The following is a 24,485-nucleotide window of genomic DNA, read 5'->3' on the forward strand; positions in this document are numbered from 1 at the left end:
GACAAGGTAGGATGATCTTCAGGGGCTTAGTGTTAGGTTTATTTAAGGGGGGTTTGGGTTAGATTAGGGGTATGTGGGTGGTGGGTTGTAATGTTGGGGGGGGGGTATTGTATGTTTTTTTTTTACAGGCAAAAGAGCTGAACTTCTTGGGGCATGCCCCGCAAAGGGCCCTGTTCAGGGCTGGTAAGGTAAAAGAGCTTTTAACTTTAGTAATTTAGAATAGGGTAGGGCATTTTTTATTTTGGGGGGCTTTGTTGTTTTATTAGGGGGCTTAGAGTAGGTGTAATTAGTTTAAAATTGTAATATTTTTCTTATGTTTGTAGATATTTTTTTATTTTTTGTAACTTAGTTCTTTTTTATTTTTTGTACTTTAGCAAGTTTATTTAATTGTATTTATTTGTAGGAATTGTATTTAATTAATTTATTGATAGTGTAGTGTTAGGTTAATTGTAGGTAGTTTATTTAATTAATTTATTGATAGTGTAGTGTTAGGTTAATTGTAGGTAGTTTATTTAATTAATTTATTGATAGTGTAGTGTTAGGTTAATTGTAGGTAATTGTAGGTAGTTTATTTAATTAATTTATTGATAGTGTAGTGTTAGTTTTAATTGTAACTTAGGTTAGGATTTCTTTTACAGGTAAATTTGTAATTATTTTAACTATTTTAGCTATTAAATAGTTCTTAACTATTTAATAGCTATTGTACCTGGTTAAAATAAATACAAAGTTACCTGTAAAATAAATATAAATCCTAAAATAGCTATAATATAAATATAATTTATATTGTAGCTATATTAGGATTTGTTTTACAGGTAAGTATTTAGCTTTAAATAGGAATAATTTATTTAATAAGAGTTAATTTATTTCGTTAGATTTAAATTATATTTAACTTAGGGGGGTGTTAGTGTTAGGGTTAGACTTAGCTTTAGGGGTTAATCCATTTATTAGAATAGCGGTGAGCTCCGGTCGGCAGATTAGGGGTTAATAATTGAAGTTAGGTGTCGGCGATGTTAGGGAGGGCAGATTAGGGGTTAATACTATTTATTATAGGGTTAGTGAGGCGGATTAGGGGTTAATAACTTTATTATAGTAGCGCTCAGGTCCGCTCGGCAGATTAGGGGTTAATAAGTGTAGGCAGGTGGAGGCGACGTTGTGGGGGGCAGATTAGGGGTTAATAAATATAATATAGGGGTCGGCGGTGTTAGGGGCAGCAGATTTGGGGTACATAAGGATAACGTAGGTGGCGGCGCTTTGCGGTCGGCAGATTAGGGGTTAATAAGTTTAGGCAGGTGGAGGCGACGTTGTGGGGGGCAGATTAGGGGTTAATAAATATAATATAGGGGTCGGCGGTGTTAGGGGGAGCAGATTAGGGGTACATAAGGATAACGTAGGTGGCGGTCGGCAGATTAGGGGTTAAAAAAAATTATTCGAGTGTCGGCGATGTGGGGGGACCTCGGTTTAGGGGTACATAGGTAGTTTATGGGTGTTAGTGTACTTTAGAGTACAGTAGTTAAGAGCTTTATAAACCGGCGTTAGCCCAGAAAGGTCTTAACTACTGACTTTTTTCCTGCGGCTGGAGTTTTGTCGTTAGATGTCTAACGCTCACTTCAGAAACGACTCTAAATACCAGAGTTAGAAAGATCCCATTGAAAAGATAGGATACGCAATTGACGTAAGGGGATCTGCGGTACGGAAAAGTCGCGGATGAAAAGTGAGCGTTAGACCCTATTTTGAGTGACTCCAAATACCGGTGGTAGCCTAAAACCAGCGTTAGGAGCCTCTAACGCTGGTTTTCACGGCTAACGCCAAACTCCAAATCTAGGCCTAAAATAACTACAATATAATTAATAATTACATTGTAGCTATTTTAGGATTTATATTTATTTTACAGGTAACTTTGTATTTATTTTAGCTAGTTAGAATAGGTATTAAATAGTTATTAACTATTTAATAACTACCTAGCTAAAAGAAAAACAAAATTACCTGTAAAATAAATCCTAACCAAAGTTACAATTAAACCTAACACTACACTATCATTAAATTAATTAAATTAATTAGCTACAAATAACTACAATTAAATACAATTAAATAAACTAACTAAAGTACAAAAAATAAAAAAAGCTAAGTTACAAAAAATAAAAAAAATAAGCTACAAACATTTAAAAAATATTACAACAATTTTAAGCTAATTACACCTAATCTAAGCCCCCTAATAAAATAACAAAGCCCCCCAAAATAAAAAAATGCCCTACCCTATTCTAAATTAAAAAAGTTCAAAGCTCTTTTACCTTACCAGCCCTTAAAAGGGCCTTTTGCGGGGCATGCCCCAAAGAAAACAGCTCTTTTGCCTGTAAAAGAAAAATACAACCCCCCCAACGTCAAAACCCACCAACCACATACCCCTAATCTAACCCAAACCCCCCTTAAATAAACCTAACACTACCCCCTGAAGATCATCCTACCTTGAGTCGTCTTCACTCAGCCGAGCCACCGATGGAACCGAAGAGGAGATCCGGAGCGGCAGAAGTGATCCTCCAAGGGGCGCTGAAGAAGTCTTCCATCCGATGAAGTGATCCTCCAAGGGGCCCTGAAGAAGTCTTCCATCCGATGAAGTGATCCTCCAAGCGGCGCTGAAGAAGTTTTCCATCCGGGCGATGTCAAGATGGCGTCCCTTCAATTCCGATTGGCTGATAGGATTCTATCAGCAATCGGAATTAAGGTAGGAAAAATCTGATTGGCTGATTGAATCAGCCAATCAGATTGAGATCGCATTCTATTGGCTGATCGGAACAGCCAATGGAATGCGGGCTCAATCTGATTGGCTGATTGGATCAGCCAATCGGATTGAACTTCAATCTGATTGGCTGATTCAATCAGCCAATCAGATTTTTCCTACCTTAATTCCGATTGGCTGATAAAATCCTATCAGCCAATCGGAATTGAAGGGACGCCATCTTGGATGACGTCCCTTAAAGGAGCCTTCATTCGTCGTTAGTCCGTCGGGGAAGAAGGATGTTCCGCGTCTGCGGGATGAAGATGGATCCTGAAGAAAGAAGATTGAAGACCCCGCTTGGAAGATGACATCGCCCGGATGGAAGACTTCTTCAGCGCCGCTTCAAAGATGACATCGCCCGGATGGAAGACTTCTTCAGCGCCGCTTGGAAGATGACATCACCCGGATGGAAGACTTCTTCAGCGCCCCTTGGAGGATCACTTCATCGGATAGAAGACTTCTTCAGTGCCCCTTGGAGGATCACTTCTGCCGCTCTGGATCTCCTCTTCGGTTCCATTGGTGGCTCGGCTGAGTGAAGACGACTCAAGGTAGGATGATCTTCAGGGGGTAGTGTTAGGTTTATTTAAGGGGGGTTTGGGTTAGATTAGGGGTATGTGGGTGGTGGGTTTTAACATTGGGGAGGGGTTGTATTTTTCTTTTACAGGTAAAAGAGCTGTTTTCTTTGGGGCATGCCCCGCAAAAGGCCCTTTTAAGGGCTGGTAAGGTAAAAGAGCTTTGAACTTTTTTAATTTAGAATAGGGTAGGGCATTTTTTTATTTTGGGGGGCTTTGTTATTTTATTAGGGGGCTTAGATTAGGTGTAATTAGCTTAAAATTGTTGTAATATTTTGTAAATGTTTGTAACTTTTTTTTTTTTTTTTTTGTAACTTAGCTTTTTTTTTTTTGTACTTTAGTTAGTTTATTTAATTGTATTTAATTGTAGTTATTTGTAGGTAATTAATTTAATGATAGTGTAGTGTTCGGTTTAATTGTAACTTAGGTTAGGATTTATTTTACAGGTAATTTTGTATTTCTTTTAGCTAGGTAGTTATTAAATAGTTAATAACTATTTAATAACTATTCTAACTAGCTAAAATAAATACAAAGTTACCTGTAAAATAAATATACATCCTAAAATAGCTACAATGTAATTATTAATTACATTGTAGCTATCTTAGGGTTTATTTTACAGGTAAGTATTTAGTTTTAAATAGGAATAATTTATTAAAGTATAGTGTAGTGTTATGTGTAATTGTAACTTAGGTTAGGATTTATTTTACAGGTAAATTTCTCTTTATTTTAGCTAGGTAGCTATTAAATAGTTAATAACTATTTAATAGCTATTGTACCTAGTTAAAATAAATTGAAAGATGCCTGTAAAATAAAAATAATTCCTAAGATAGCTACAATATAATTATTATTTATATTGTAGCTATATTAGGGTTTATTTTAAAGGTAAGTATTTAGTTTTAAATAGGATTAATTTATTTAATAAGAGAAATTTATTTAATTAATATTTAAGTTAGGGGGGTGTTAGGTTTAGTGTTAGACTTAGGTTTAGGGGTTAATAAATTTATTACAGTGGCTGCGGTGTAGGAGGGGGCAGGATAGGGGTTAATAAATTTATTATAGGTGGCAACGGTGTAGGGGGGCAGGATAGAGGTTAATAAGTTTAATATAGGTTGCGGCGGGGTCCGGGAGCGGCGGTTTAGGGGTTAAACTATTTATTTAGTTGCGGCGAGGTCCGGGAGCGGCGGTTTAGGGGTTAAACTATTTATTTAGTTGCGGCGAGGTCCGGGAGCGGCGGTTTAGAGGTTAATAACTTTATTATAGAGGGCGGCGGTATAGGGGGGCAGGATAGGGGTTAGTAGGTATAATGTAGGTGGCGGCGGTGTCCGGGAGCGGCGGTTTAGGGGTTAATACATTTATAAGAGTTGCGGCGGGGTCTAGGAGCGGCGGTTTAGGGGTTAGTAACTTTATTTAGTTGCGGGAGGCTCCGGGGGCGCCGGTATAGGGGGTAGAACAGTGTAGTTAGTGTGGGTGCTTAGTGACACGGGTATCAATAAAGCTGTGAAAAAGCCGAAGAGCAGTGAGATCGGATGAGTGATAACTATCACAGTCCGCTGCTCATCGCCCCGTACTTGGTGCGCGGCTTTTTGACAGATTTATTGATAACTTAGGCGAACTTTTGCAGGTCCGCGGCGGAGATGGTAGGCGAGCTTAGGCGGGCGTATTGAACCGGCGAAGGCAGGTAAATTAGACGCGTTGATAACTAGAGGCCATTGTGTCAGCAATAACTCACCTTGCATTACCTCTGATGCATATGTGCCACTGACGGCTCTCTGAACACATGTATGGAGCATATATGAATATGATCCGTGCACAGTAAAACTAAAACAGTGATTTTTCTTGTACTAGAGGTATTTTTGCTATAGAATATTAAAAGAGAAAATGCTCATTTAAAAAAATAAAATTAATTCATGAGCATTTTCAATTCGAGTTTGATATCCCTTTAATAAAGGTTTAAAGGGACATTTAACATCGTGTGAGCTCATTCTATCTAAAGTTTGCTCCAAGAGTGGAACTGGGAGGTGTTTAGAAGGAATTGATTTTGAAGTAAAATTTAGACAGAATAAACTTTTAGTTTTTTTATATAAAAGTAAATTTTGCTGGGACCAAGTACTCCTATTTGCTTTAAGTTGTATCGCTATTTAAGGCTTCCTTAAATTAAAGGAACAGTAAACATTATTTAAAACATTCAGCAACAAAAACTTTAGTAACAATAATCAACAATACCCCCTGAAAAAATATTTCAATATTTATTTTACCTCCAATTAGTTCCCTTCAGCTCCTCAATCCTAAAGCAAAATGAGTTGCCTTTTCTACGTCCCCATAAGTCTAAATACATGCATAACTTTTTCTATAAAGTACTTCAGGGTAATTATCCTTTGTTGTTAGAGAACATAGCTAGAGAACTAGAGTTTCCATAATTTTTTAAAACAAAATACCAGCTATGCTCATTAGCATACATTTGCATAAATAATTATAAAGTGTATTTCAGGAGCTAAAGCTGCAAGAAATGATTTTGAATAAAATGTTTATAAATAGCTTTCAATACACTTAGAAGAAGTTTGACCATGAAAGCATATTTATTTCTTCATTTAATCTTTATTTTCAACTTTGACCTAAATCTCAATAATACCGACCATGGGCTTGTTTCCATTGTGACGTAATTCGGTTTGCGTGCGCTCGCAAACTGATAAATATGCTGTCAGAAGCAATATCGTTCACCAACTGCTTCCAATGGACTGTTATACCTCAATTTTGGTATGCATACTCTGGCTTCTGAAAACATTTTTTCCAATGACTGCGCAAACTGTTAATACACTGTCGGAGGCTGCCGATACATTGAGAAAAATTATACCCCACTCAACTAGGTGTAAAAGAGGAAAAAGGAGCTTCTTTAGACCTTTTTCCCATTGTGATCTAATCCGCCTCCCAAAAATAAACCCGACATATCAAAACCCCTCTATCCGCCATCCCTCCACATCACAACTTATGATAAATGTATTAACCCCTAATCCGCCATCCCCCCACAACGCAAAGTACCTATTTAAAATATTAACCCCTAATCCGTCATGCCCACAACGCAAAGTACCTATTTAAACTATTAACCCCTAATCCGCCATCCCCCCACAATGCAAAATATAAATCTAATCACTAAGCCCCCTAACCTAACACCCTCTAAGTTAACCCCATTACATAAAATAAAAAAGACTATTAAACTAATAAATTAATTAAACTACCAAAATTAAAAATCCTAATCTAAAATTTAAATAAAAATCCTAACATTACGTAAAAAATAAAACCTATGATTTAATTTAAATACAAAATCTAAGATTACATAAAATAAAAAAATCTAAAATCACAAAAAATGAAAAATCTAAGATTACATAAAAAAATAAATGAAACAAGCTGCTTAAATCCTATTGGCTGATTTGGACAGCCAATAGGATTTAAGCAACTCTCATCCTATTGGCTGATTTGAATATTTCAGCAAGGTACCCCAAATATAAAACAGGTACCTTGCATTCACTCTTCAGTGTGCAGCGGAGATCCCAGAAGGCTCCGTGCTGGAATTCGTCATCGCCGCCGGTCCTGGTCAGCTCCGCGCCACCAGGAGGAAGATAGAAGATGTCCCCACGATGGATGAAGATGTCGCCGCCTGGATGAAGACTTCTTGCCGCCTGGATGAAGATGGATGTCGGAACTTCAGGAACGGTGAGTACATTTTGTGGGGTTAGTGTGGGGGGGATGGCGGTTTAGAGATGAATACATTTTATTGTTAGTTGCGATGTGGGGGGATGGCGGTTTAGGGGTTAATAACTTTAATATATATTGCACATGCATTAGGTGTTTGCTTTTATCATAACAGCGAGCAACGGGTAAAATATAGGTACTGCACTTGTATGCAGCGCCATATATTTAATCGAGTGTAAGTGTAGTGTAAGGTAGGGTTACCATAGTAACCTATTAATTTTCAAGAAATGCAGCATCGGGTGGAAGCGTTAACACAATGCTAACTTACACCTACACGAAAAGAGCGTGGAAAATGGAAACCTGGTACTAAAATGGAGCCGTAAATTACTTTTAGCTGCCGGCAACTTTGGTAGCTTACGGCTCCATTTTTAACGGCTCAATGGAAACGAGCCCCATGATGTTAAAATACCGCCTGGGTGGCAACCCTATAGAAAACCATGCTTGTGATCACAGCACTTGGGAGAAGGTTAGGGTGTTTGGAACTCAGAACGCAGGAACAGATACACTGAACAATAGCACTCTTTACAGAATGATAAGTAAAAAAAAAACAGTTGGCAGTTTAAATTGAAGATCAGAGAAACAGCAAGTTTGAACATAGGCCCAATGCAGAATCCAAAAATCTATACAAAGTTAAGAATACTTAAGTAGGTTGCAGTAGCAAAGTCCAGTGGACATTGATGCTTGCATTGTGCAGTAGAGGGAGTGACTGGGTCACAGTCACTCCCTCTACAGGCACAGCTGGTTTGAGGAAAGCTGTCACTGGTATAGCAGGGGCAAGATACTCAACAGGTATAGGATACCCAGCGGGTAATGTTGGTGAGACTGACACAGGATACCAGATAGGTACAGCAGGCACAGCTGGTTTGAGAAAAGCTGTCACTGGTATAACAGCCACAGGATACTCAGCAGGCACAGGATACCCAGCGCTTACTTTTGGTGAGACTGTCACGGGATACCAAGTAGGTACAGCAGGCACAGCTGGTTTGAGGAAAGCTGTCACTGGTATAACAGCCACAGGATACTCAGCAGGCACAGGATACCCAGAGGGTACTGTTGGTGAGACTGACACAGGATACCAGATAGGTACAGCAGGCACAGCTGATTTGAAGAATGCTGTCACTGATATAACAGTCACAGGATACTCAGCAGGCACAGGATACCAAGAGGATAATGTTGGTGAGACTGTCACGGGATACCAAGTAGGTAAAGCAGGCACAGCTGGTTTGAGAAAAGCTGTCACTGGTATAGCAGATGCAGGATACTCAGCAGGCACAGGATACCCAACAGGTATCCCAGTTGTAGAATAGTGGTAGGCTTAAATATTTCTTTCACATTTTCCCCTATATGGGAAAAGAAATCCACTTTACCATTCTATGCTCCAGGTCAATATGTGATGATGAAGTGAAAGCAGCTGAAGAAGAGTGCCCACCGGGCCTGTCTGACATTTGGAGCTGAGTGAAGGTACTCTAGGTTCCTGTGGTCAGTGAAAATAGTAATGGAATGATTAGCCCTTGCAAGAAAATGTCTCCACTCCCAAAAGGCTGTTTTTTCGTGCAAGTAGTTCTCTGTTCCCCACATTATAGCTTATTTCTGCTGGGGAAAGAACTCTAGACAAAAAGGCTACAGGGTGGAGGTAATCCTTGTCACCTGCTCTTTGGAATTATTCTGCTCCAATGGCTGTCTCAGAAGCATTGACTTCAATGTAGAAATGCTTAATTGCTTTAGGTAACTTCAGGATGGGGAGGAGGTGAAAAGTTGTTTTAGGTTATCAAAGGCTTGTTGTGCTTTATCACACAAGAGAAATTTGGTTGTTTTCTTGGTGAGAGCTGTAATAGCTTGGATAATATGGGAAGGCCTTGTATGGGTCTTCATATTGTGACTCAAGGCTTTGCAAGAATAAAATTGACCTCTGACAGGAGGTGATAAAAGTCCCAAACTGGACCAATCCCCACTAAATTTTTCAGGTAAGGCTACTCGAGGTTCAAACTGAATATTAACAGCAAATTCTTATACAGGTGATCTGAATAATGATGCTGAAGGGGTAGGACCCTGCAGGGGTCTTTGGAGTTGTTGTTTCAGTCTTGTAAGGCACGCACTGAGTGAGTTACTGCATTTACTTGTGGTGTTAAAGCACTGACTATTCCTGCAAGTTCCATCTGTGAGGAGGTTAGGGTGTGTAGAACTCAGAATACAGGAGCATATACACTGAACAACAAAAGTATTTTGAAAGCTTTACTGAATGATAAGCAAAAGAACAGTTGGTAGTTCAAACTGAAGATCACAGAAACAGCAAATTTAAACATAGGCCCAATGCAGAACACTAAAGTCTAATGCAAATCTCAGAATACTTAAGTAGGTTGTAGTAACAAAGTCTAGTGGGCACTGATGCTTGAATTATGCAGTAGAGGGTGAGACTGTCACAGGATTCCAGGTAGGTACAGCAGACACAGCTGGCTTGAAGAAAGCTGTCACTGGTATAGCAGACAAAGGATACTCAGCAGACACGGGATACCCATCAGACACTGTTGGTGAGACTGTCACTGGCTATCAGGTAAGTACAGCAGTGTACAGCTGGTTTGAGGAAAGCTATCACTGGTATAGCAGACACAGGATACTCAGCAAGCACAGGATACCCATCAGGCACTGTTGGTGAGACTGTCATGGGATACCAGATAGGTACAGCAGACACTGCTTCAGGAACAAGATGAGCATACTCAGGGTATCAGGTAAGTCTGCTTGACTTTCAGAAACCAGTTGAGCATATGCAGGTGCAAGGTTAGTATGTTTGGACTCAGGAACAAAGTGAGCATACGCAGGTGTCAGGTAAGTATGCTTGGTCTCTGGAACAAGGTGAGCATATACAGGTATCACATATATCAGTTAAGTATGCTTTGTGTCTGGAACAAGGTGAGCATATACAGGTATCACATATATCAGGTAAGTATGCTTGGTCTCTGGAAAAAGGTGAGCATATGAAGGTGAAAGGTTAGTATACCAAACTCCAGAAACAAGGAGCGTTAGGCAATAACTCAGTCCGGACTGATAGGCCGAGTAATTTTTTTTTTTTTTTTAATATATTTTTATTGAGGTTGTGAGAATTATTACAGAAAATTTTCATCCAGTGACAGTAAAAATATTACAGAAAAACATATATTATATAACCATAACCTTAGCGGAGAAGTAAAGGTAAGACCCTTCTGGAAGAGCATCAAAACCATAACAAGAAAACATAGAGCTGTGTCTGGTATTCATATTGATATGCGTAATCAGTATAACAGTAAAGGATAATGAAACCTCTTTTTATATTATATAACTAATAGGAATGGTCACCACGTTGTCGTTCATGCAGTTATATAATCTAAGAGAAAGGAAACATTTGGGACAAGTGGGGGTTAGTTTTGGTTTGGCCACTTTTGGACCAAGTTAGCGGGGAGGGGAAGAGGAAGTGCAGCGGACAAGAGCCGCTCTAGGTGGAACGGGAAAGGAAATGGGGGGCGGAGCCTTATAAAATACCAGGATAGTACAGTGCAAGGAGTACGTAAAAGACATATTATATAATCAAAGGGCTAAACTGCCAAGAAACAACCTGTTGCTTGTTAAATTAATAGGGAGGGACATAGTTCACTCAGGGTATAATTATAAATGATATTCCTAGAAAACTCTATATATAGTGGTGCTCTAGGGTCTAATTAAACATTGTGTGTAATGCTCTATATGGACTGTAGTGGCTAAATTATAACCCTACTGAATCTATCTAGTATAGGACTACGTGAGTTAGACAATAACATTCTGAAATCGTAGTCGCTAAGCTGGTAGCATATTGCTATAGGTGTTAGGCCCATAAATTGAAAAAGAATTAACTACAGCACCAAGACAAGTCTTGAGTGAATAAGCTTAAAGATATATACAATAGGTAACAAGATGTCCCAAAAATATGTTTGCGATCTTAGAGTAACATTTTAAACAGCAAATAAACGTTGCCGAAAGTTGAAACATGGGGGGTTGGGGGTATAGGTTAAAGTCAGACCATATTATATAAAGGGACAAAGTATGAATGGTATAATATGCCTCTAGTCCACATGGGGGGCTACTTGAGCCAAAAAGATAATCTGGACATAAGCGCTGGTTTTTGACTACTTAAATGAGTAGAGAGTCCCACTTGTGTTAGCCCATAGGTTAGGGTCCACCTCTGTAGTAGGAATAAAACATGAAATTCTATAGCAAGCCACCTCGGCCGTAGATGGCTTCTTAAATATACTTCTAAAGTCATACAACAGGAGGGAGGTTATGGCATTGTTGGGGCTATATGGAGTCAAAAGGGATGTTAATATATAGACATGGGGTTACATAGAAACTCATTTGGCATACAATGTGAACTCCTAAATAAGAGTATGGTGCATAACAGAGGCCACATAAGAATGGATCCAGTAATTAGTCCACTATATTCATTCACAGTGAGCTATAAGAACAGTATGACAAGCCAGTGCCCTATCCAAAGCATATCTACCAACCAGCTCATATAAGTAGTTTGCAGGGAGAACTATAATTAGTTACGGCTCACTTTGCAACAAACAACAATATACATGGTTAACTATGACCCTTCCTATACTTTACCACCTTAGTTTTAAGACAGTTTTGTGGCTGAGTTTTATGAAAAGTGACATACATAGTGTCAATAATATGGTCAGAACATGTGCATGCATTATAAACCTTCTGGATGCTTATTAACAGTTGTTAGCTAAAAACATTGGAAGTAGAGTAATCCTAGGACACCTAAGTGGTAGCAAGATTAAAATAGATGAGTTGGCTTAAGTCCAGCAAATATTTCTATATACACATAAATATATACCTGAGTGACAGAAGCAATTAGTATTAAGAAACAGCTTATATAGCTGATCTAACGTCTGTGAATAAACTAACTGAGTCTGCCGTATATAATAGCGTTATAGCTTAAAACAGCGGAGGCAAAAGGAACCAAGCATAACAATTACATGAAAGGGAACCAACTTCTATTGGCATGGAATTAAAGCGCAATAAGTGCAAAACAGATGAGATAGTTCTGGGCTAACTTTTAGGGATAGGGAGATCAGGCTTGTTCAAAAAGATCATAAAACACACATTCAATAATGGACCATAGTAATACTAACAACATAATAAGTAAAACATAGGAAATATGGAAATATCCCATTGAAAATAAATGTTTTGTTAAGCAACTGAAATTTAGGCATGGTACTATCTTATAAGTTAGGGGGTTATTTAAGACAGATCTAAAAATACATGAGACTGAACTAGCATATTTAAGGGAATCCATCAGGAAATGAAGTTAAATCAAATAATAAACCAAGAAATAACTTTTAAACTGAATAAAATCTAACTCCAATTAAGTCATTAGAGGCAGCAGCAAACTCCAATAGGTTAACCCACTCCAGACCTTATATGGCCAGGCATTGGCTGTAATAGCATAATGATGATACACAAGTCAGGACTACACAGAACTGTGACTGTGGGGCTGTGGCATTCCTCTTAAAGAGACTCCTTACAAAACTGTGACATATTTTTCTCCCACCATCTGGTGGCGAAATCAAAGTTCTCCTGAACTGTCTTAAGTAAATGTGTGGCAACAGGACCAACAGAAGGGACCAGAGGGGTATGAGATCTGCACGAACAGGTCATCTCAGCCTTTAGCAAGGACCACCTAATAAAAGTTCCGCTAACTAGCACTGTTTCATCAATGTGGCCATCGAGAGTAGCTCTACCTTCCGGCTTATTAGGATCACGAGAAGAATTAGGCAATTTTGAGAAGGTCGCATCACTATCCTCAGCTCTCACCTCACGTCCCTTCGCTTCGCTCTTAGAGATAGTGAATGCGTCTTATCTCCTGTTTAAGGGAGTATGTGTGGCTATCCAGAGAGAAGATGAGTTTTTGAATCATAGCAATTAGCTGTGACTCCATGATGAAGTAACACCGCAGCCTGTTAAATATGGAAGTTTTTGTTTAGTGGTCTTTAGGTTTGCAGTATAAGCTCAAGTCCTGGTCAGCGTTTATTGGTTCTTATAGTTTAAACTATGCTGCTGAGGTGTAGGTAGGTTCGGAGTGACGATTCCTCACTAGGATATACTGAACTTTAGCCCAGTGTCACTGTAGGCAGGACCCGTGACTCGCAATATTGCCCGATGTGGGCTATGACCCTTTAGGGGTAAATAAGTGGAGCATCTACACACCTAGAGTTGTTATGCAGGTTTGAGTATACACCATGTTTTTAATTAGGAGTACCTGCTCCTGCTGTTATTCAAAGCAGCGGTGTTCCGGTAGCCGCATGGTGCTGGCAAGATGGCAGCGGCAGTTCTAACTAGGCGAGACCTTTATGGAGTGACGTCTTTTAAAGCTGTAGAAAAGTTGTCGGCGCAGCAGAGAGTTTGTTTACATGGGATCATCTGCAGATAAGAGGATGGTTTCAGGGCTCCCAATTCGCCTCCTTGTGTGTGCTGTAGTCAGCACCGAGGCTAAACCAGGTCCTCCGTTCACTCTGGAGCTTCTCTACGCTCCGGGCGGTAAACACAAGCAGATAGGGTTTTGTGTGCTCCAAGAGGTCAGCAGGATTGTATCTATAGCGTAGAGGCGATATCGGTCTGAAAAAGGCAGGTTTGCAGACTTTTAACTACGATTAAAGGGCAATTTTAGATTTTAGATACAGAGCTCTGAAGTGTTGCGACTGTTCCCTTCACAGGCTAGCTCAGCCCCCCCGAGTAAACTTTTATAGGAACTCCCACTCCTGACACTGCCAGGTCGGAGTTCCAGTAATTAGGACGTGGCCCCTTTAAATCTAGGCAGCGTGCCTAGAGAGGATCAAAAGCTGCAGCAGGAAACTGGATCTGGCGTTCTTCCAAGTGGGATGCCGAGGCTGGGAGAGCAGGCTTCGGCGTCTCACCAGGACCAGTGTTTCTGCAGGTAAGTACCTGACAGCACTGTTAAATCAGACCTCAGAACCTCCCCAAATCTTGCATGATTGTCACAGTTTGGAAGGTCTGCCTGCACTCCTTCCACCAGCTACTCCCGCTAGTGCTAATGCCCTGGTTTCTGAGGACTGCCCACAACATGCACACACCTGCAGCCATTGCTCTCTCCATAAGGCAGTGGGCTTAAAAGACCACTCAATGCAGCAGAATTACAAAATTAATAAGTACATAATAAAAGGCAAAGCAATAGCACTTACTCTGAATTTCAAATAAGCAGTACATTTTTTTCTGACAAATTTATTTTTTTTCTCCCATTTTCTGTCCCAACAGGTAAGAACAACTACCTAGAGAAAATTACAACTGACACAATGGGATTAAATCAGAATTTTATATATGTCATTGATAGTGGATAGCAAAAATATTAGTGCTATTGCGTGATAACACTGATTAAGTTAAAACTAATAGCACTCTTATTTTAGCACTTGGGAAGAGATCAACAGTGTATATGTTTATGTATGTCTGCACATAGATATTTACATAAGTATACACATATTTCTGCTCCCCCTGTATCATGTGACAGCCATCAGCCAATCACAATTCTATGAATTCTTGCACATGCTCAGGAGGAGCTGGTGACTCAAAAAGTATAAATATAAAAAGACTGCACATTTTGTTAATGGAAGTAAATTAGAAAGTTGTTTAAAAGTGCATGCTCTATCTGAAAAATAAAAGTTTAATTTTGACTTTACAAACGCTAGGATTTACTATTGAAACAAAAAAAGGGCACTTTCATTCATGAAATATAAGATACTTCATGTAGAAAGCTCCTTTATTTGATTCAAATAATCACCTCTAAGCCAATAGCCGTGCGGTAAATCCGGCTTGGCGCCCATGGGAGCCAGATTTACCGCACAGCTATTGGCTAAGAGGTGAAAACGTCACCTCTTAGCCAACAAATTTTTTAGCCGTGTTCTGCTGTAGGAGCTAAGAGAGGCGATCGATTGAATCAAATAAAGGAGCTTTCTACATGAAGTATCTTATACTTCATGAATGAAAGTGCCCTTTATTTGTTTCAATAGTAAATCCTAGCGTTTGTAAAACGCTAGGATTTACTTTCACTTTAATATTATTCTATTTGTTGCCTCTTTGGAAAGAGACTTACAGGTGAGGTTAACAAAGACAGTGATCATTACTTACTTGAATGTAAATTTGTTTCCATTAACGTTTCCAGCCCCCCAGGTGCTGTCCAGCAGATGCCACTTTTTCTCCAGATAGACCATGTTCCAGGCATGAGTTGTATCCCCAGAAAATGTCTGTCCTACTTTATATGATCCACCCTTTGAATAGCCATTAATCGTCTTGCACTGCACTCCAGCAATTCTGCAGATATATATGTATTGTTTATACAGTGACAATTGTGATCAATCAGTTTTTATCATGTGCATAAGCCCTGCGGGTTATCAGAAAGACTACACTTTATAAATTATTTTGTTACAGGACCTAAAAGTGCATAAATCCAGTATATGTTTTAGGTGTGGGGCAAGCAATATCCTTTCTTGCTTAAAGGGAGGGGACTGTTGTTGAAATCCCTGAGGGGTTCAGAGGACGCCTGAGCTGTTGCATGCCCAAAGTTCAATTAAATCCTTTTTTTTAATCAACAAAGAAAGTTAGCCAATTATATTGTCTTGTATTGCTCTCACGATATCTAAATCAACTGTCAAAATTTGACCTTTAAAGGGACTTAAAACAGCTGCAGCAATAATTTGGGTCAAACATATCTTATTTGCTCTTACATCAATTTCAGAGCATGCTAAAACACACACTACTGCAAAACATGTGCGTTTTATTAAGTTTCAGAAAAAAAGCGCTATTAGCTTAAGGAGACAAATGGACAGTAAGTGAGACGTATTAGAATGTATTTAATTAATAAAATATTATATTGTCAAAAAAATAAATGAATCAATCACAATTTATTGTAAAAACAGGAAATATTACACAAGTAAAGGTCTGGCAGACCTGATACGACAGTGCGGCTCAGGTCCGCCAGATACGCTCTCCGTATTCAGCATTGCACCAGCAGCTCTTGTGAGCTGCTGGTGCAACGCCGCCCCTGCAGATTCGCGGCCAATCGGCCGCCAGCCGGGGGTTGTCAATCAACCCGATCGTTCTTGATCAGGTTGAATTGTGGTGATTTCTGTCCGCCTCATCAGAGCAGCGGACAGGTTATGGAGCAGCGGTCTTCAGACTTCTTGCCGCTTGGATGAAGACTTCTCCCGGCTTCGTTGAGAATGGATGTCTGGTCTTCAAAAACTGTAAGTGGATCTTCGGGGGTTAGTGTTAGGTTTTTTTAAGGGTTTATTGGGTGGGTTTTATTTTTAGCTTAGGGTTTGGGCTGAAAAAGAGCTAAATGCCCTTTTAAGGGCAATACCCATCCAAATTCCCTTTTCAGGGCAATGGGGAGCTTAGGTTTTTTAGATAGGATTTTATTTGGGGGGGTTTGGTTGTGTGGGTGGTGGGTTTTACTGTTAGGGGCTGTTTGTATTTTTTTTTACAGGTAAAAGAGCTGATTTCTTTGGGGCAATGCCCCGCAAAAGGCCCTTTTAAGGGCTATTGGCAGTTTAGTTTAGGCTAGGGTTTTTTATTTTGGGGGGGCTTTTTTATTTTGATAGCGCTATTAGATTAGGTGTAATTAGTTTAAATATTTGATAATTTCTTTTTTATTTTGTGTAATTTAGAGATTTTTTTTGTAATTTAGTTAATTGTATTTAATTAATGTAATTTATTTAATTGTAGTGTAAGGTTAGGTGTTAGTGTAAGGCAGGTTAGGTTTTATTTTACAGGTAAATTTGTATTTATTTTAGCTTGGTAGTTAGTAAATAGTTAATAACTATTTACTAACTAGTCTACCTAGTTAAAATAAATACTAACTTGCCTGTGAAATAAAAATAAAAACTAAGATAGATACAATGTAACTATTAGTTATTTTGTAGCTAGCTTAGGGTTTATTTTACAGGTAAGTATTTATTTAGTTTTAAATAGGAATTATTTATGTATTAATTGTAATTTTTATTTAGATTAATTTTAATTATGTTCAAGTTAGTGGGTGTTAGGGTTAGACTTAGGGTTAGGTTTATGGGTTAATAACTTCAGTATAGTGGCGGCGAAGTTGGGGGCGGAAGATTAGGGGTTAATAAGTGTAATGTAGGTTGCGACGACATTGTGGACAGCAGATTAGGGGTTAATAAGTGTAGGTAGGTGGCGGCGGCATTGGGGGTGGCAGATTAGGGGTTAATAAGTATAATGTAGGTGGCAGCGATGTTGGGGGCAGCAGATATGGGGTTAATAAGTATAATGTAGGTATCGACAATGTTGGGGGCAGCAGATTAGGGGTGTTTAGACTCTGGGTGTATGTTAGGGTGTTAGGTGTAAACATAACTTTTCTTTCCCCATAGGAATCAATGGGGCTGCGTTACGGAGCTTTACGCTTCTTTATTGCAGGTGTTAGGCTTTTTTTTAGCCGGCTCTCCTCATTGATGTCTATGGGGAAATCGTGCATGAGCACGTAAAACCAGCTCAAAGCAGCGCTGGTATTTGAGTGCGGTATGGAGCTCAATGGAGTTCAACAATGCTATATTGCCTGCTAACGCCGGGTTTTTGAAAACCTGTAATAGCAGCGCTATAGGGAGGTGAGCGGTGGAAATAACTTGCAAGTTAGTACCGAGCCGCTCATAACACAAAACTCGTAATCTAGCCGTAGGTTTGATTAACAAAAAATAACTTCACTATTTATACCCAAAGTATCCTAAGATGGCCATTTTTTATTTTTACCCAAATTCCACAAGAATATAAAAAATCCCCCAGGACCCATTATTTCAGGTATTAATTGTATTAGTTCTAACTTATCTCAGTACATAGACTTACAGCTACAAAAATATGTACAAAGTTTACCATCTTATTTAAAAGATACCACAGAGGTTATTAAATTATTAGAAAATATTCAATGGTATGACAATTTTATTTTAGCAACATGCGATGTATGGTCATTGTATACAAGTATAGACCACAATAAAGGTATAGAGGCAATTAAATGGACTTTGAAAAGTGAAAATCATAAACAAAAATTACATAATGACTTTATTTTGGATGGTATCAAGTTTATTTTAACTAATAATGTTTTTTCATTTGATGGTAAGCTATACCGTCAAATAAGAGGGACGGCTATGGGTACGAGGTTTGCACCTAGCTATGCTAATCTTATTATGGGTAAATGGAAGTCAGAATTTATCTCGAAGCATGGCTTGGGTATAAACCTCGTACTATTCAAAAGGTACATTGACGATATTATACAAATTTGGAAAGGTGAAGAAGAGAGTCTAATACAATTCTTTGAAGAAATAAACAAAAATGAGATAGGTATGAAATTTACTTATATTTTAAGTAGAGAAAGCATAACTTTTTTAGATTTGGATATTTATGTAGATGAAAGTGGTTTGAATAAAAAATACACTTTAAGACTGTGAATGCAAACAACTATGTGCACACTAAAAAGATGGATAAGGAATATACCAAAAGGCCAATGCTTACGCATAAGAATTTTTTTTTAAAAAATTAATTGATTATGATATGTGGATTAAAATATTAGAGGACCAGTTCCAAGAAAGAGGTTATGACCCTAAAAGAGTAAAATCAATGATTTTTGAAGTTAGAAAAGTAGATCGGAATGAAATCTTAACAAGAAAAAAAACAAGTCCAAATGAGCAAGAATTGGATTTAATTAAAGTTCCTTTTATAACTGATTACAATTGCCGTCATAAAGAAATGGAGAAAATATTACAAAAACATTGGCACCTTATTAAATCTGCCCCTATTTTGGGTGATAATATAACTGAGAAGCCAACAGTAATTTATAGAAAAGCTACAAACATGAGAAATCTTTTAGCCCCAAGCAAATTTAAAAAATAGAGGTAAGATCCCAAGAGATGCAGATTTAAATGGGATAAAAGTATTCAGATTTTTTCCATGTTATAGTTGTAATGCCTGTGCACATAGTAGTAAAATTAAAGGTTACAAAAATATCAACAAATACAGGTAAAATACATGAGACAATAAGATACACTGATAATGGGATGATTTACCTTTTACAATGTAGCTGCAAGAAACAGTATTTAGGGGATACTACTAGGACCCTCAGAACTAGAATATGAGAACATCTAAATAATATAGAGAAAGGGAATAAAGAAACCAGACTATTTGCAAAATGACAAAAGATTGGCGTGGGGAAGACTTTGAAAAGATTCTCTTGGAAAAAGAGGCAGAAAGAATTTATGAGATTTTACCCATAGAAATTATACCCTTTGGGATTGAACTCTGAACTGGATCTGAATCCATTTACATTACCAAAGCTAAGTATGTATGATCAGTACATATATTTAAACAACTATATATGCTTAATTTTTTTTAATTTTTTTTTAAACTTGGTTTTTATTAGTTTTCAAATATAAAATTTACAATATACCAATGACTTTTCATATTAATGTACAGGTAAAGAGATACATTGTTACATTGGGATTAGAGTTCTTCCATACCAATAACAATAACAAAAATAACAAAAATAACAGCATAAGTATAGTGAGCAGATACATACAGGTTCAATTTCCTATTCATTTAGGTCTATAGGTATTAACATATTGTGTTGTAGGTTACAGTCTTGTTCCTCAATTATGAATGTGTGGTGATGGGATGGTCAGGAGTAGTGCTAAGGCCTCTCACAGATTTCCAATAGAACTTGACGTCTAAGAATAATGGGAGTTTATTACGATTATAAAAGTCATATTGCTCTAAGGGGAGAGTGTCATCCATTTTTTGTGTCCACTGTTGGCGAGTGGGTGCAAGCGGCGACTTCCGGTTTTGATCTATAAATATTTTGGCACTGTTTAAGCAAATTTGTATAGAGCGTATTCTACATTTGCAGTTTGTGCTTTTATTTAAAATAGCTATCTCGGGTGTTAAACTAAAGCCTGGTTCAAGTAATGACCTTAGTGTTAGTTCAATTTCTCTCCAAAAAAGGAGATTTTGGGTCATTGCCACCACATATGTAACATAGTGCCGCTAGCTCCACATTCTCTCCAGCAAAGCGGAGATGAGGAGGGGTATATTTTATGTAGTCTAGTCGGCATTAGGTACCAGTGTAAGAGTACTTTGAAGTTTAGTTCTAATAATCTTGAGGATGTGGAGGATTTATGAGTGTTATTGTAAATTTTTTCCCATTCTCCATCTTCTAAGTGTATACCTAATTCATTATGCCATTGTGATGTGTAGGATGTTAGATGGGGTTGGCTTGCGGCTTCAAGTAAGGAGAGAGATCCCCTAGGTGGGATGGCTGTCAGACAGAGGTGTTCAAAGGGGGAGGGAGCCCTCCTTAAGTTGTGTTTAGAGTGGTTATTATGCAGGAAGTGGTGCAGTTGGGAATGTTTAAGCCAAGAAGTGAAGGTACCATCCAGTATGTCCTGCATATCGGTTCTTGGCCTTAATTTTCCTTTATTTAAGAACTTTATGATGGGTATGGTGTAGGGTATTTCTCATGTTACTACTGGTTTTCCTATAGTCACATATCCTCCCGTGAATTCCATGTTTGGGGATATTGGGGTTAGGGGGGACTGTGGCGTGGAAAGTTTAGGTGTACTTTGAATCAAATGGTCCCATAAGTGGAATATATGGTTATATAGGGGTGATTTGTGGCAGATCTGTGGTCTTAGCTTGGCAGAAATCCAGCAGATTGTCCCTGGGTTGGGGGCCCTTAGTATTTGTGAGTCTATCGAGACCCATGCCTTAGCCTCACTCTTGCTATGCCAATATATTATGTGTTGTAGTACTATTGCTCGGTAGTACATTTCTTGCTTTGGGACACCTAGTCCTCCCTTTCTCAAAGGCCTGTATATGGTTGCTGCACGCACACGGGGGCGGGTCTTTCCCCATATAAAGGTGTTGATGAGCCTTTGAAGTCGTTGTATATAATATCTGGGTAATGTGATTGGGATGCTTTGGAAGATGTAAAGTATTTTAGGTAGTGCGGTCATCTTGATTGCTTGAATCCTCCCCCACCAGGAGAGCGGATTGTTTTGCCATGTGCGTAGGAGATGTTGAATGGATGTGAATAAAGGTTTATAGTTATTATCAAATAATTGTGGGATGGTGGGGGTTAACAGAACACCAAGGTATTTCAGTTGTGAGGTTTGGAGTTTGTATGGGCATATAGTCTGTAGCTGTTGAAATTCATGTTGAGGGAGGGAAATATTTAGAATTTCAGATTTCTGTTTATTAATTAAGAAATTGGATAGTTTGCCAAAGGTTTCGAATTCTGATAAAAGTGGTGGTATCGATTTTTTAGGAGAGGAAAGGGTGAGCAAGACGTCGTTACCGAACATTGATATTTTGTACAAAAATATTTTTAAGTCTGAGAGAGTAGAAAATATTGCTGTATATTAATATTCGGTGCTAGCCTTAAAATACCATGAAAAATAGCAAAAAGGGAGAGAAAATATTAGGACATATGTGAATGTCCTAAAAAAGCAAGGGAAATAATAGCACACGAAAATATATTTAGAAAAATCCAATTTCTTTATTGAAATATCCCACATCACATTCAGTGATTAATCTATTCCACCGGGCTACGGCAGTTAGAGTGACATCTTACAATTAAAATAAAACAACCAAGGTCTACGTAAAGCTAACAAAATGTCTCCTTACCTATGCATACATATGCAAACTACAATTGCCTCAACCTATAAGATAACACATATGGAGAGATATATACAGTGTGATAATAAAGATCAATCCTACGTTAGAGGTGTCAGGCTAACAGCGTTATATCCTGCAAATAAACATAAGAACAGCTTACAGTCCATGCCCCCACTGTAGATGTAAACAATGGCTCCTGAGACCATATAGTGGCAAGTCACGGAAGGTATCAGTATGTAAAGGACCGCAACAGTTCCTGCTGCACACTAGGTCAAACCGATACACAGCTATTTGAATATAAGGCAGAAAAAGGACAGTACTTATCTTTCGTCCTTCAAAGTAAAGTTGCGATGGAACTTTTTCCTGCTGATCCGTAATTCCTCGGCGTGTGACGTAACCCCCAGTGGGGGTGGCCAACTCGTCACTGCAGCTCCAATTGGTTCCTAGCACATGAACCTGTTCCTATTGGTCCAGGAAAATCCAAAGGAGAATTAACCAGTCGCACCTCTGTGTATCCTTGTCAGGAAATCCAAAAGAGATACCAGGCTGTATCGCTGACATGAAAAGTTCTTTGCACACCTTAGTAGTTAGTCACCACCTCTGTTAGCCGTTCTCAAGCCCCACAATAGATTCACAGGCATACTTCATGTGCTATCGTTTCAGTGCAGGTTCACAGTCCACAGACTTGTCCTGTTTCATCGGCTATTTCAGAATCAGCAATAGAGGCTTATTTGTACTGGAATAAGACTTCAGCTTTTACGCATTACCAAAAAGACCTCAGAAAATTGTTGACTTTTTTCTGAGGTGCTATACACATAGTGCCAACGCACGTTTCACCCCCCTCCAGAGCATGTGTCTCAGGGGTTCGTCAGGGCATTCTGAGCTCACACCGGACCTCCTCTTTATAGGGCATACCTGATTATTCACAGGTGATTCTCCAACACAGTCTCGCCTACTTTTTTTATAGAGAGCTGTATCCTGTGTATAGCCAGGAGCCCTTAAAGGGATATTTACATTTAAATTCATTTAAACAATTGTTTTAAATTTTAATTGTGCATAAACAGTTCTTAATTATAAAGCAAACTGTCTAAAGTCTAACCTTCATTCCTAGGTATCCCCTTAGCTCTACTTGCACAAGGAAGTTACTCTAAAAGAAATAACATACACCCCGTCAGAAATATTTTACTCTCTTATAGAAAGCTTACGTATTCCAATTTCTCATTTAGACCTACTGGTGATCTTGTACCCAGCCTATAGATCCATTTAGTTTCTTTCTGTAAAAGAACTTTATCATTGTTGCCACCTCGTCCGTTCGTTATCCCTTTATCAATAATTATAAATTTTAGGGAATCCACATTACCATTATGCTTATCACAAAAATGTCTAGCAACATTTGTGTCTCTTGAGTGGAGGATGTCATCTCTGTGCTCTTGTACCCAGTCCTTCACCATCCTTTTGGTTTTACCAACGTAAAAGGCCGGGCACGAGCACTGCAAGAGATAGAAAAATAATCTTATGTCATAAACCTCATTTTCTTGGACAGAGAATTGTTTAGTGCTATCCATGTGGGCACAGTATACACAGTGCCCACATGGGTAGCTACCCTTTATTCCCTTGTCCTTACGTAGCCAGTCTGCATAAGAGAGACCTCTGACAAACTGACTTTTTACCAGCTTATCTCGCAGGCTCTGTGCCTTTCTGGCTGCCATTTGGGGTACATCTCCTATAGTGTTTCTCACTTTTTCATCCAAAGTAAGGATGTGCCAATTCCTTTTCATAGCCAACCTGATATTATCCCATTGATCATTATACTTAGAAATAAATCTAATCTGATCTCTTTCAGTTCTTGTCTTATCTCTATATAATAGATCATCCCTTGACATTTTTCTAGCCTTCCAAAGGGATTTTTTTCAGACATTTATTTAAATACACCCTTTTAAGGAATCTCTCCTTCATTAGGCGTGCATGATTGTCAAATTTAGAAAGAGAGGAGCAGTTCCTCCTCAGACGGAGGAACTGCCCATATGGTATTCCTTTTATCAAATGATTAGGATGGCTACTATTCGCGTGAAGAATATTATTAGTGGCATTCTTCTTCCGATAATTCTCAGTCACTATTTTTAGACCCTCTTTTTTCAGGGTTATGTCTAGGAAATTCAATTCCCTTACATTTGTTTCTGATGTGAGGAAGATGTTCCTGTCATTGTGGTTAAGTATGGAAACAAAGATATTAAATTCCTCTACTGTTCCATCCCACAAGACAAGAACATCATCCACATATCTTCTTTCTCTACTTTCTCATCAAAAGTGCTGACATGTTGTTCAAAGATATCAGATTCCCATGACCCCAAATGGAGACATGCATACGTGGGGCACATACTGCCCCCATTGCGGTTCCACGTATTTGGCGGAACACCTGTCCATCAAATGAAAAGATATTATTTTTTAAGATAAACTCCAAAAGCACCATCATAAACTCTGTATGTTCTGTATAAGCTGGACCCCTAGTTTCAAGGAATCTTTTAATGGCTGTCAGGCCTACATTATGGGGAATGGAGGAGTAAAGGCTCTCCACATCTAAGGAGGCTAGGATAGTTTTCTCACTCACTACCACACCATCCAGTTTTCTCAATAAGTCTGTTGTATCTTTAACATATGATGTCAATGTTAAAAGAAATGGACGCAGATGTTTATCCACA

At 38.6% G+C, this 24,485-nt stretch overlaps 1 protein-coding gene across 1 annotated transcript in view; it reads right to left on the reverse strand.

Moving 5' to 3' along the window:
- LOC128657176 (kyphoscoliosis peptidase-like) overlaps nucleotides 1–24,485 on the reverse strand; it is a 180,424-nt gene that overhangs the window by 59,499 nt on the left and 96,440 nt on the right. Inside the window, exon 4 of the mRNA XM_053711423.1 lies at nucleotides 15,247–15,429. Coding sequence (XP_053567398.1) covers nucleotides 15,247–15,429 — 183 coding nt within the window. The remainder of the gene's footprint in view (nucleotides 1–15,246; nucleotides 15,430–24,485) is intronic.

The sequence above is a fragment of the Bombina bombina genome, chromosome 4, assembly GCF_027579735.1.
Source record: "Bombina bombina isolate aBomBom1 chromosome 4, aBomBom1.pri, whole genome shotgun sequence".
Lineage (NCBI taxonomy): Eukaryota > Metazoa > Chordata > Amphibia > Anura > Bombinatoridae > Bombina > Bombina bombina.